At 30.8% G+C, this 13476-nt stretch overlaps 1 protein-coding gene across 1 annotated transcript in view; it reads right to left on the minus strand.

Annotated features, from left to right (window-relative positions):
- LOC107657971 (interleukin-17 receptor D-like) overlaps nt 1–13476 on the minus strand; it is a 49209-nt gene that overhangs the window by 21875 nt on the left and 13858 nt on the right. Inside the window, exon 2 of the mRNA XM_016446321.1 lies at nt 1564–1627. Within this exon, the coding sequence (XP_016301807.1) occupies nt 1564–1627 (64 nt within the window). The remainder of the gene's footprint in view (nt 1–1563; nt 1628–13476) is intronic.

Genomic DNA, 13476 nt, shown 5'->3' on the forward strand with positions numbered 1-13476 from the left:
GCCGAGGAGAAACCAGGATTAGCTACAGGATGAGAAACTTGACTTTTCAGCACTTAAGGGGCGGACAAGAGCTTGACTGAAACAACATTTGGCATTAACAAGAGAATAAATGCTATATTAAGCCAAGCAGAGAGAATCAATTAGGGTGAATCATACAAAGAACATTCCCGAGTCATATTTCACACCAAAAATCACTTTATATAACATATAGATAAAAGAATACATTGCTTTAAATGCAGAGAGTGTCATTTCTTTGCCTCTAGCATCACAGAATAGAACAATAATGACTATATATATTATATATAGACTATATTTATATACTATAAATAATGTTTTCAAACAGGTTGCCTAAATACCCTTCCCTGCTTTCTATTGGCTGGCAAACAGATAGTCCCGCCCCAAACTCACGCCATTGGTTGAACCAATGTTGCTCAAATAAACTCAGCAATGTTGTGATGTTTTGAGATGAAATACTGCAACGTCAAAACATATGACAAACACTACATTTAAAGAAAATTAAAATTTATTTTGTGACATTGTTTTAGTGAAAATTAAGCACCAATTTTCTTTTTTTTTTGTTTAATTTTAGCTTATTTAAATAAAAATAATTTTTAATAGAAAATTACAATAATGTTTCCAAACTATTTTCATTACCATAATGCGAAATAAATAATGATATATTATTTAAATTGTAAAGTACTGATGCATCAATGTAGTGTGTACTGCCTTTCTTTAGTTTTTGTTATTTTAATTTATGCTGATTTAAATAAAAAAATATATATTTTTAATTTTCTCAAACAATTATCAAAATGCAAAATAATTCATAAAATTTGATTTCAATTGCAAAGTGTTGATGTATTAATGTAGTATGTGTACTGCCTCTTTTAATTTACTATTTTGTGTTTCTTATTCTTATTACCATAATGCAAAATAAATAATAATTATATTATTTAAGTTGTAAAGTATTGATGCATCAGTGTAGTATTACAGTAGTATAACAGTGCCTTTTTATTTTATGTTTTTGTTCATTTTAATTAATGCTGATTTAAAATAATTTAAAAAATAATAATTTTCCCAAACAATTTTCATTATCATAATGCAAAATAAATGATGATATATTACTTAAATTGTAAAGTATTAATAAATCAAAGTAGTATGTGTACTGCCTTTTTTCAGTTGATTATATTTTTATTTTAATTCATTCTGATTTAAATAAAACTAATTTCAAAAATAATAATTTTCCCAAACAATTTTCATTATCATAATATTATTTTTATCATAATTTATCAGTAATGTTTTAATAATATAGTATAATAGAGTATCCAATGAGAATTATTAAGAATAGAATTTGGAAAAATAATATTTTGAGAGTTTGTATAATAAGAGTTTGTTTTGTGATTTGAGAAGGAAAGCATCCAGATGCATGATGCAGTTTATGATCATTTTAAATTAACATCACAACTTAAAAGGACTGATGGAGTCAAAATAAACTTTATTTTCTTTGTGCAAAATAAGATTATTAACTGTATAGTCAGAGACAGGTCTGATAATAAAGTGTCTTACTGTCGTATCGAAACGTGACTCCGAGTTTGCGGCCGCTCTCGTCGGCGCTGGAAAACTGCGTTCCCTGCAGAGAAAGAGAACAGGAGACAGTTTAGAAAATGAATGTGACATTACATGAATTCAGCATCTGAAGTTGACTGTAATGGCAGCGTTGAGGCCGTCCAAGAGACAAACAGCAACTTGTGTAACAGGAATGTGAGTTCAAGCCTTGAAAAGCAGCAGCACTTCGTGTGGTGACAGCCGAAGCACACAATCCCACAATTATGAGTAATGTAAAGTATTAATAAATCAAAGTAGTATGTGTACTGCCTTTTTTCAGTTGATTATATTTTTATTTTAATTCATTCTGATTTAAATAAAACTAATTTCAAAAATAATAATTTTCCCAAACAATTTTCATTATCATAATGCAAAATAAATGATGATATATTACTTAAATTGTAAAGTATTAATAAATCAAAGTAGTATGTGTACTGCCTTTTTCAGTTGATTATATTTTTATTTTAATTCATGCTGATTTAAATCAAACTAATTTAAAAAATAATAATTTTTCCAAACAATTCTTATTACCATTATGCAAAATAAATAATGATATATTATTTAAATTGTAAAGTATTGATGCATTAATGTAGTATGTGTACTGCCTTTTTCAGTTGATTACTTTTATTTTAATTCACACCAAATTTAGTTTATTATGCTTTTATTTTTAATTTATATATATATATATGGCTCCTGGCACTCAACAACACAGCGCTCGGTGCCAAAAGACTAATATAACCCTGTAGTAACACACAATACGGCACTAACTGACCCAGAATCAGCCGTGTGTATCTCAGGTGAGATAACGAAGGGTTACGGCTGACTCCAGAGCAGTGCTTCAAGGTGTGTCAAAGTCAGTCAAAACAAATACGCTTGCGTGACAGAAGCAGACAGACGCTGCACGAGACTCGCCAGATCAGGGCGGATGTGTAAAAACTAAAAGGAAGATACATAAAATAGGGATTATCAAATAAAGCAAGCATATTTCAAGCGAAAAGTCACGGGGTGAAGGATCCTCACAGATGTGGAGTGACACTAAAGAGGCCTTGTTCTTGTGTGTATCAGCGATCTTATCATCTTCCTCGTGTTATCTGGGATAAAGGAAGTCATCTGACATTGCAGGATTCACTCCCACCCAGCAGATCCTCAATAATGAGATATTGAGATAGAAAAATACTTTAAAGCATGCAAAACAAAGAATATCAGTGATCACAGGATACTAATGTAGGACAGTTATTGCTAAATATTTATTTTTAAATTAAGATCTTCAACAAGGACCTCTAACCTTATCTACCATACTTAGATAAGGGTTTGTTAAAGTCACTAAAACTAAATATAAATCTTAGAAAATTTGAAAAAAAGTTGAATGAATATTTTATTTAAAAAAATATATATATATAAAAATTATTTGCAATATGCATTTCTAAAAATATTAATAATAATAAAATATTATTTTATTTGTACTACATATATATAAAAATATATTTAAAAAAATTATATTTAAGGTATATTTAAAATGAACTTAATATATGTATATATATACATGAATAGATTTTTTTTTTTTTTATATTTTTTAATATACACTGTTTATTTGAGGTGCCCTTAATGTGGTTTGTCTGTTTCAGTGTTTATTCATTGCAGTATAATTTATGTACTATTACAGTTTTTATTAATTTTTTTAATTAGCTTTTATTTCTATATTTCAGTTTTTTTTTTTTTTTAGTAATATTGTTTCTAAAAAAAAAATTTTTTTTTTTTTAAGTATTTATTTTTTTTTTAGTTTGAGTTTTTATTTATTTCCAACTAGTAATTTTAGTCCTTCAACTTCAGCTGCCACTTCAAAAAATAATTTTAACAGTGTATATGAGGCACAAAAATGCATATTATATAGGGTTTATATTAGGGTACATTACAAGAAAGTACCTCAAAGTAAATTGTTTTAGACATTTTACCATGGTAATACTGCATTTTTGGTCAATTACCATCTCAATACCTAAATACAGTACCTTTTTGAAAAAAAATAACGATGCTAGCCAATGATTTCCTAGTTATTTTTTTACTTCGTAAAATGAAAACACTGTCAAAACAATACAAATAACTCTCATAAATTGCATCAGCAACTGGATCAACACAAAATGCACCTGTTTGTGTCACTCTGCGAAAGCAATTTTCAATGCGGATCTGTTTTTATCCCGGTTTGGAGCATCTCTACTCCCCGTACAATCTTTTTTTTCTCCAAACACATAAATCATCCACAGTTTTCCTGCAAAACGCTCCACTGGAAACCTCAACAACCACATAAAGATAAACATGACAGACGACTTCTCTGCTGCCAATCCAGTAAATGTCAATGATATTTTGCTTACATTAGAATAAACTATGCAGCTATGCAGCAGGGGAAACTGTAGACTCGCTGCTTTGCATAAATTGCTTGTGGGAAACTGCTGATTAAATGTGGTTTGAAATGTTAAGTGAACGGATCTGTGGACTTCCTGAACTAAAATAATCCAGCAAACAACCTAATTTAGCCAAAGCACTTACAATTAATGAGCTGCTACTAAAACAGTGTGAGTAAACGAGTCCAGCATATGCGCAAGAGTAATCTGTCTTAATGACATCCTCTGCCCCATTTCCACAGGATGTGCACTGATGAGGGCGTGACCTCTTGACCCTGTGTCTCGCTGACCCCGTACCTGGACCAGATGTACAGCTACAGACACACAGACCGGGCTTATTCTAGTAAAAACTACGACTACTACAAACATTTGTTTTACTTGAAATAAAGCTGGAAAAATTTAAATATAAATAATGAATTATTTTAGATAATAAAAATGACAAAAGACCATAAACTTACTTAAAAATTAAAATTTTACTTTAATGTTAAATGCTAATAAAAATATTATATATAAATAATACTAAAAAAAAGACTAAAATATAAAGACCAAAGAGGGCAGCATGAATAAGTAGAAATATAAACATCTACAGACAAATAGACTGAAATAGTTATTATAGTAAAAAAAAAAAAAACTATTAGAAAGGTTGTTACTTAATATGTTTAAGTTAAAGTACAAAAATTATTAGCTGAAAATAAATAAAAATTAAAACAGAACTAAAAAATAAAATATAAAATAAATTCAGCCTAAATAGAAATATTAAAAAAAAATTACAAACTTGAAATGAATAAAAAGTCAAACTAATTAAAAGAAATTAATTAAATACATTTTACTAAAAATTCAACAAAAAAATTATATATTTTTAAATACATAATATTTATATTTATATTTTTTATATAAATTTTTTTTTTTACTGAAATGTGTCCTTGGCAATTATCTGAAATAATTTTAAGTACTAAAATTACTAAATGGAAATAAAAATTAAAACCAAATTAAAAATTAAAAATAAAAATAAATTAAACTTAAATTGTAATATTAAAAAGTCTAATAAAAATGTCAAAAGCAAATAAAAACCTTCACTTTTCTCATTTTCCTCTGAAAAACCTGCAGTTCCTGCTCAGGAAGTCCAGGAGTATTTGTGGAAAAACATCCTGGACTTTTACTGGGAAAACTCTTCTGGAAGTTTAACGCTGCAGTTACTGAACTGAGGGTAATGAAAGCACAAGCTAATTTGGCTCATAGCCCTTGGCCTCTCTATTAAAACGAGAGATTTTAGGTAGCAAAAGTCATTTACTGCCAGCAGAAGGAGGAGGCGTCAGGCTAATTCCTCATTTAGCAGCAGAATAAAGTGAGAAAGTCTGAGCTCCAGAGCAGCACTAATGGCTCCTGCCCTGCTGTCCTGGGGCCCAGCGGGGTCCTGAGGGTCACAGCGGACACACAGACAGCTGCTGCCACGACTGCTTCACACCTGCAGCTAATCACTTCATCTCTCTGAAAGTGTGTTTAAGAAGCTGTAACAGCATTGCTCACAAAATATCCCATTGCAACTATCATCTCCAGCAAAACAGTGTTTGCCAAGTCATGCATCGCTATAACTAATGCTCATAGTTAGGGTTAGTCATTTGAACAAACCATTGCATGTGACCCTGGACCTGCATGAAATCATGCAAGAAGTGTTTTATTGCTTTTAACTTTTATGCATTTCGTAGATGCTTTTATAGTGACTTGCGTTGCATTCAAGGTTTGCATTTCATCAGTTCATGCTTTCCCTGGGAATCTAACCCATGATCTTGGTGTTACTAATGGCATGTTGTACTATTTGAGCTACAAGAAAGTGCCAGAGCAAGACACTTTCAGAAGCTTATATATATATATTTCATGTCAATGTCATTTAATATCAAATATACTAATACTATATAAGCATTTAATGTCGTGAAAAATATTTTTATATAAATAGAAATGAAAATTTAAAACTATATTTTATATAAATAGATATTTTTGCATGACATTAAATATTTTATATAAGTTTCAGAAACATTTTGCACTAATAACTGCATTAATAATAATACATATATTTATTAATGTATTTAATGTATTAAAATAAGTATTTATTGTCATGCAAAATATATATTTCAGACATAAGTGTCTCAAAAAAACATCTTAGAATAACTATTAAAATTATATATATATATATATATATATATATATGATAATTATTATAATATTGTATTATACAGTATATAATAATTATAATACATGTTTATATGTATTATAATTAATATTTTTAATATATATCATTCATATTATCAATAGTTATTAGAGCAAGACGTTTTTACTATATATACACATTTTAGAAATATATTTTAATTTTTTATATCTTGCACTACTAACCACACACACACAAACACACATATATATAATTTAAAAAATCTATATATTAATATAGTTTTTATTAGTGCATTAATTATTGTGTGAGGAAGGAAGGGGGTCTACGATGTGGCACAATGCCTCCTAACAAGCCTGTCACACTCTCCCCAACACCCTTTTACGACCTTCCCCAACAAGCCTCTCCTTCCCTTTGTACCTGAGGGCCGTTCGTCCTGCTGAGAGGAGCAGGAGCCTGAAGACCTTCCGCGGTCGCTCTGACGTCTCGCCCTCGTTGTGCTAATAGCCCCAGCAGTCATTTGGCATCCCAAAACTTCAAATGGACAGTTTGCTGCGACTGGGGCCATAAACTTGCTGCATCCCATGTGGCAAATGAGCAGAAATGTTGCCCGTGAGGTAAAACAAGCAGGTCAGACCGCGGTCAAACAAGGGTCCCCACGCTTTATTAGGCATTATTAAGTGATTGTAAAAGAGGGAAGACTATGTGCCTTTTGTTTAATGACCGGGGTTATTAAACGCACCGTGGAAATGAACAGAACACACAATGACCAGTCAAGACCAATCTACAATTACAAAACATACCATGGTAAAACGTATGCACCGCTAAAGCATACCATGCAAGTCTGCAGGCCATGCTGAAAATGCAAAATGGTAAAACTATGGTTTTATGGACATGTTGCATGAAAATACTATGTTTTTCTAATCATATATTATGATAAGAATGTAATATTGTAATCTGAAAGATGATTTTGCAGCCCAGCACTAACAAAAAAGTACCCAAAAGCAAAGTTACTACCTTCGACATGGCAGTACCATGTTTTTTGGACATGTACCATTGTAATATTATGATATACTAATATTTTATTTGTATTTTTAATCAGTTTTTATTTTCATATTTTCTGTTTTAATTTTAACTTTAGTTAAAGTTTTAGCAATTTTGTTGTGTGTTTTTGTCATTTTTAGAATTTTTTTTTTATTTTAGATATGTCTATATAGTTTTTATTCATTTTTATTTCAATACTAATTTTAGTTATTTTAGTACATCAAGTTTACCTAAATTAAAATAAGAAATGCTGCCTTGGCGACCAGCTGAAATAAAACTTTTTGATATATATTTTATTTTATTTCAGTTAATGTTTATTTTATTTCAAGTAACAATTTTTACTGGTTTTAGTTTTAGTTAACCATAATAACCCTGGTTTGGGGTTGGCAAGATGTTTAAATGTTTTTGAAAGAAGTCTCTTCTGCTCACCAAAGCCTCATTTATTTGATGAAAAATACAGTAAAAACAGCAATATTGTGAAATATTATTGTGAAGTTATTTGTCAAAATAACTGTTTTCTATGTGAATATATCTTCAAATGTAATTTATTTCTGTGATCAAAGCTGAATTTTCAGCATCATTACTCCGGTCTTCAGTGTCACATGATCCTTCAGAAATCATAATAATATGCTGATTTGTTGCTCAAGAAACATTTCTGATTATTATCAATGTCCAAAACAGTTGTGCTGCTTCATATTTTTGTTGAAACTGTGATACATTTTGTTTTTCAGGATTCTTTGATGAATAGAATGTTCAAAAGAACAGCGTTTATTTGAAATAGAAATCTTTTTTAACATCACAAATGTTTTTGCTGTCACTTCTGATCAATTTAATGCATCCTTTCCAAATAAAAGTAACAATTTCTTAAAAAAAAAAAAAAAAACTTAGACCTCAAACTTTTGGACAGCACTGCATTAATACCTTAAGTGTGTCATGCTACTAGTAAGGGTTTGATGAACAAGAAAAATGAAGATCAGTTCAAATTTTGCCATTCATCTCACACACACACACCTGGCACAGGCAATAGAAGCCATTATAGGAATGAGATTTAGTTCAGTATTGTGTGGATCAGGGATGCGAGCGTGTCTGAACAGAGCGAGGGCAGGTGAAGCGCTGCCGATCCAACCAGGTGTTCCTCCTTCCACACTAATAATAACAGTAATTATATCATCCCAAACGAGGAAAAAACTTCACAGTATGGGAGCTGGGCTCAGGCTTTTATGCATTTATTTCCTTTTATGTTATCACAAAAGACTGACTTCTCATGGCGACCACAGAGCAACTGCATTAACCCTATAAAGCCTGCTGTATTATACTTGAAATGCACATTTCCAATGATCAATCTACTCCACGCCTTCTGTCGTCTGATTGATAGTTTAGACTTTTTTTATCCAGTAAAAGCTCTTTTTGTCTAATTGTACAAACATCCAGCTTCAGCTGGAGCTTCATGTGTCTTTCTGCGGTCAAATCTTGACTGATTTTGATCAAGTAAACGTCAGAATAACTTCAGTAATATCTCCAGATGAACACTTACTGGACTGAAGCAGCTCAGCTTTACTTGATTCTCCATCAATCATGTTTTAGAGTCTCAAATCTGATCCTCAGGATCTTTTGAGGAGCGTTTGTTTCCAGAAGCTTTACTTTCAGTGTTCCTCAGCGGAGGAATGATCTTCACAAGCCTCCAGAACATCTCACATCTTCTGAGGAGCGTTTGTTTCTTCATCTCTCAATCAGCACTGGATTGCATTTCATTCATTTAATCTTACTAAGAAATATTATTGGAGATATAGAGTGACAACTGCCATTTATAAGCATTTTATGTAAGTAGTCTGCAATCTCTTCATGCAGTCTCTTCATCGTTTCAGACTTGATTAAGTCAATTTTATTTTATATTTAATTTTATTTGTGTGTTATATTTTATATTTTAACTTGTTTATTATTTGTTTTATTTTATTTTATATTGTATTTATTTATTTTTATTGTATTTATTTATTATTAGTTTATTTGTTTTTATTTACCTTTTATTTATTCATCATTTATTTGAAAAATGTAATTATTTTGCATAATGCATTTTCTTTTGCAAAATTTCAAAAGCATATGTGACCCTGGAGCACAAAAGCAGTCTTAAGTCGCTGGGGTATATTTGTAGCAATAGCCAGGTTGTAGACATTCTGTTATAAAGAGCTATTTGATTTACATAACAATCAATCCAATTTTCATCACTTTTTGTCCATATACATACATACCAGAAACTTCACCAAATTACATATTTTTGCTCAGTTTGGGCCTCTGAATAAAATTAAGCTGTTTTTTTCCTCTACCTTCTCACTATATCAGACTATATAAGCCATAAACACTTGTTTTTTTATTTTCTTTGATATTTTGTCTAAAAGGACCAATAAACGGTTTCAAAAATAGATTTTTCGGACTATTATTTCATGTGTCAGGCTTTACGGGGTTAATCTAGTAAACCGACTCATTCTGAAATGTTAACTTCTCACAATCCAATCCAGACAGACATAATCACAGGTTACATAAAGCAAGCAGTTTGAAGTACCTGGTCTGACTTGTGTTTTGGCATCTAAGCTCACACATGAAGCTAATTTAATGAGAACACTGCCAGCTATGTTACAAGTGTAGATGGTTCTTCTTAAGAACCCAATTAGCTGTAATCCATATGGAGACAACGGCAAACAAGCCAGCAGACCACACTTTTTTCAAAGGGCAGCTATTTGTTTGATCCTTCGCTGCTTCAATCTTCTCCCACCCGACTCGGAGGAAATGCACCCTCTGGGATTTTGCCCCCGCATTGAACAGGAACATGCATGCTATCGGTTTCTCTCTGCTGAAGGGGAGATAGAGCATGATGGGATATCTGACCAGCAATGATCAATCAGAGGGACACTGCTGCTATTCTGCTATTCCCATAGGTCTGGGATCAGGAAGGGGGCGGATAATCTCTCTAGCATGAGAACAGTGGTGTTTGTTAGGATTACACATGAAGCTGAGGCGACCTGCGTCTCGCTGCTTTCTTCTGGTGCCTATTTACAAGAAACAAACGGCCTCATATGGATCCCAGATGATGCACATAAACAGCATGAATAAATATCACAAGTAAATGGCAGAAAACAGCGCTTCAGTGAAACCCGATACTAAAACTTGCTGTACGATTTGGAGAGGAAAAAAAAAATGTGATTGTAATTTCAAATGCATTTTTTTTTAAGAGTTCTAGGTTTGTTTTTAAATCTTAAACATGATATTTATTTATTTTGCAATGAAGTTCTACATTTCGTATTTTTATCTGAAGTTCTAACCAGGATTATTAAAGTTACTAAAACTAAAACCATACAAAAACATGTTCATTACTAGAAATAAAACAGAAATAAAACAAATTATATTTAAAAAAAACAAAAAACATTTATTTCACTTTATTTTATTTTTTTATTCAACTTCTTGTTTTTATTTAACTTATTTTATTTCAGCCAGTCACCAAAACAACATTTCTCATTTTCATTTACGGTAGTTTAACTTGATGTACTAAAATAGCTCAAACCAAAAATGGAAAAAAATTAATTAAAAATCTACATAGACATACAAAATAAATAAATAAAAATACAAAAAATAAAACCAATAAATGAAAAAAACACGACTAAATTCCTTAAACTTTAACTAAAATTAAGATGAAAACATTTATAAAAAATATATAAATAAAAACTAATTCAAAATACTATAATAGTATCTCCGTGATACTAAAACAAACCTGGTTCTAACAAATTGAAAATTAGGTTTAATTTCCATATATCACCTAATATATGAAATATAATATATTATAATATTATATATAAAATATAGATTGACTAATATATAAAATATATATGAACTCATTTACTTTGCTTGTTTGTAGGGCTGCACAATTTGGCCAAAAAGTGTAATTAGTATCAATATGAGTATAAAATAACAATAATAAAATGTATTATTATTATAAATAATTTTATTAGAAAATTATTATTAATATAAAACAATTAAACAAAGCAAGAAATACTACTATAAGACTATTTCAAATTACAATACAAATATACTGTATATATGATCATGTAAAGCAACATTTACTGTGAACCGAGTCGCTCCGAGATACAGAAACCAGCAGATCATGAGCTGCTCACGTGTAAATTAACACAATGCCATACTTCGCTCTGAAATGCACATATATTTGCAGCCTTTCTGATTTGATAATCACATTAAGTCATAATCACAATTTTGATTTTGATTAATCGCTCAAGCCCTATAAACCTACGGATACATTTTCGCAAATTTTTGCACATTTTGTCCAATAAATTTGCATGCATAAACCTGAAATGATCTAAACAACCAGAGCAGTCAGACCTACATGTGCCGCCACAAAAGCAAGAAATCAAATAATATAGCACGCTCCAGACCTCGTGGACTAAAGGAAGGCATCGCCTCCCATGTGATAAATCCAGCGCAGGAGAGCGGCCGCTCTCCATCACTATGTTTGTCTTACATGCACTTATGATATTGAGCTTCAGATCTAGCTGATCTGTTCTCAGGGGGCTTGTTCCTCAGCGCTGTGAAAACAAACAAAACCCCCAGACCACTTCTCACTGTTTGTCCAACTAACTGCTTGGAGTATAAAAGAAACAAGCACTGGATTGATTTGAACTTTTGTGATGGGGGAAATTTGTAAATTGTCTTTATTTTTCAAAATTCACCCTATTTACTTTAATACATGTTCCTGGTCTTACTGTAAAGGATTTATGCAAAATTAACCAAAAGCCAAAAACTGATTTAGTCACTGCTTTAGCAAACTCACATTCAGGTTTCACTCTATACAGAACAATCCAATACACTTCTGATGGATGACATCCTGTCTTGCAAAAGTATAAGGAATTAAAATTAAATGATTTGTTTATTGGTTAACATGTTTACAATAAAGTTGTACATTTCTATTATTATGTAAAGTTCAAATATAACTATATAAAACTATAAATCATATATATATATTGTCTTTATTTAACAATAACAAATACATTTACATTTATTTTTACAATTTATTATCTGTTATTGTCTATTATTATATAAAGCTCTAACAAATTAAAATTTTTTTTTTTTATTTATTTACTTTTTTACATTTATTTCATTTTTTTATATATATGGCATATAAAACTTATGTTAATAAAAAAAGTACAACAAATTCACATCTCCTCCTTGACAAAACCACTTGAATCAGCGAAATCCGATGAAATCTTTTCCCCCAATGTCCAAACAGAGGAAACGAGCACCTTTTTGCACTTGATTTGACAAATCTGACCGCAGCCGATCCGAGCGGAGCCCGAACACACGCTGCTCATATCCTCAACATGTCTCCGATTTCATATTCCAAAAAGAGTCATTTTCTAGAACAATCAACTTTGTGTTTGCAATCATGTCTTGTTGTTATTAATCTCTTGTATATGCAACTTTCATGTCTCACCAATAACACAAAACAAATCAGTGATGGGATGGGACGCTTGACTTCGCAAAGGCTTTTGTTTGTCTTGAGGAAACTCTGTGCATGGGAGACTGATGGTGTCAACATATTTACAGTATTTAACATGAAATATAATACAAATTAGTCATGAGTCACACTAACTTGCATTCAAACTATAAGTTCTGACATCAAAAACAAACAGATTGAGTTTCTTTCCGCCTGCAGGTGATCATGTGGCATTAATGAGCAGGTATCAGCTTTCTTCATCTGTGCAATTACGGTAATCATAGAGCACGTCTGCAACACAACAGCAGCTACAAACATCCTGACGCTCAGACGCGATTTCAGACATGAGAGCAACTGAAGGAGATCCAAAAAGATGGTATGAAATTAACAAATTTAAAGCTAAATCAATATCAATTTAAAATCAAAATCAACAGGTTGTTGGATACTGAGAATAAAAAAATACATACACCTTAGACATATAAGATTGAAATGATTTCTGAAGATCATGTGACACTGAAGACTGGAGTAATGATGCTGAAAATTCAGCTTTGATCACAGCAATAAATTACATTTTAGCATATTCAAATTGAAAATAGTTATTTTAAATAGTACTAATATTTCACAATATTACTGTTTTTACAATATGTTATGCCCTGGTGAGAATAAGAGACTAATTAAAAAAATATATATTCATATTTAATAATATATATTATTAATAATATTAATCAATAAAATTTATACTAGGCAAAAGTTTGGAATAGTTAAGTTGTTTTTTTTAT

This window comes from Sinocyclocheilus anshuiensis, unplaced genomic scaffold (assembly GCF_001515605.1).
Source record: "Sinocyclocheilus anshuiensis isolate Anshui unplaced genomic scaffold, SAMN03320099.WGS_v1.1 scaffold147, whole genome shotgun sequence".
NCBI classification, from domain to species: domain Eukaryota; kingdom Metazoa; phylum Chordata; class Actinopteri; order Cypriniformes; family Cyprinidae; genus Sinocyclocheilus; species Sinocyclocheilus anshuiensis.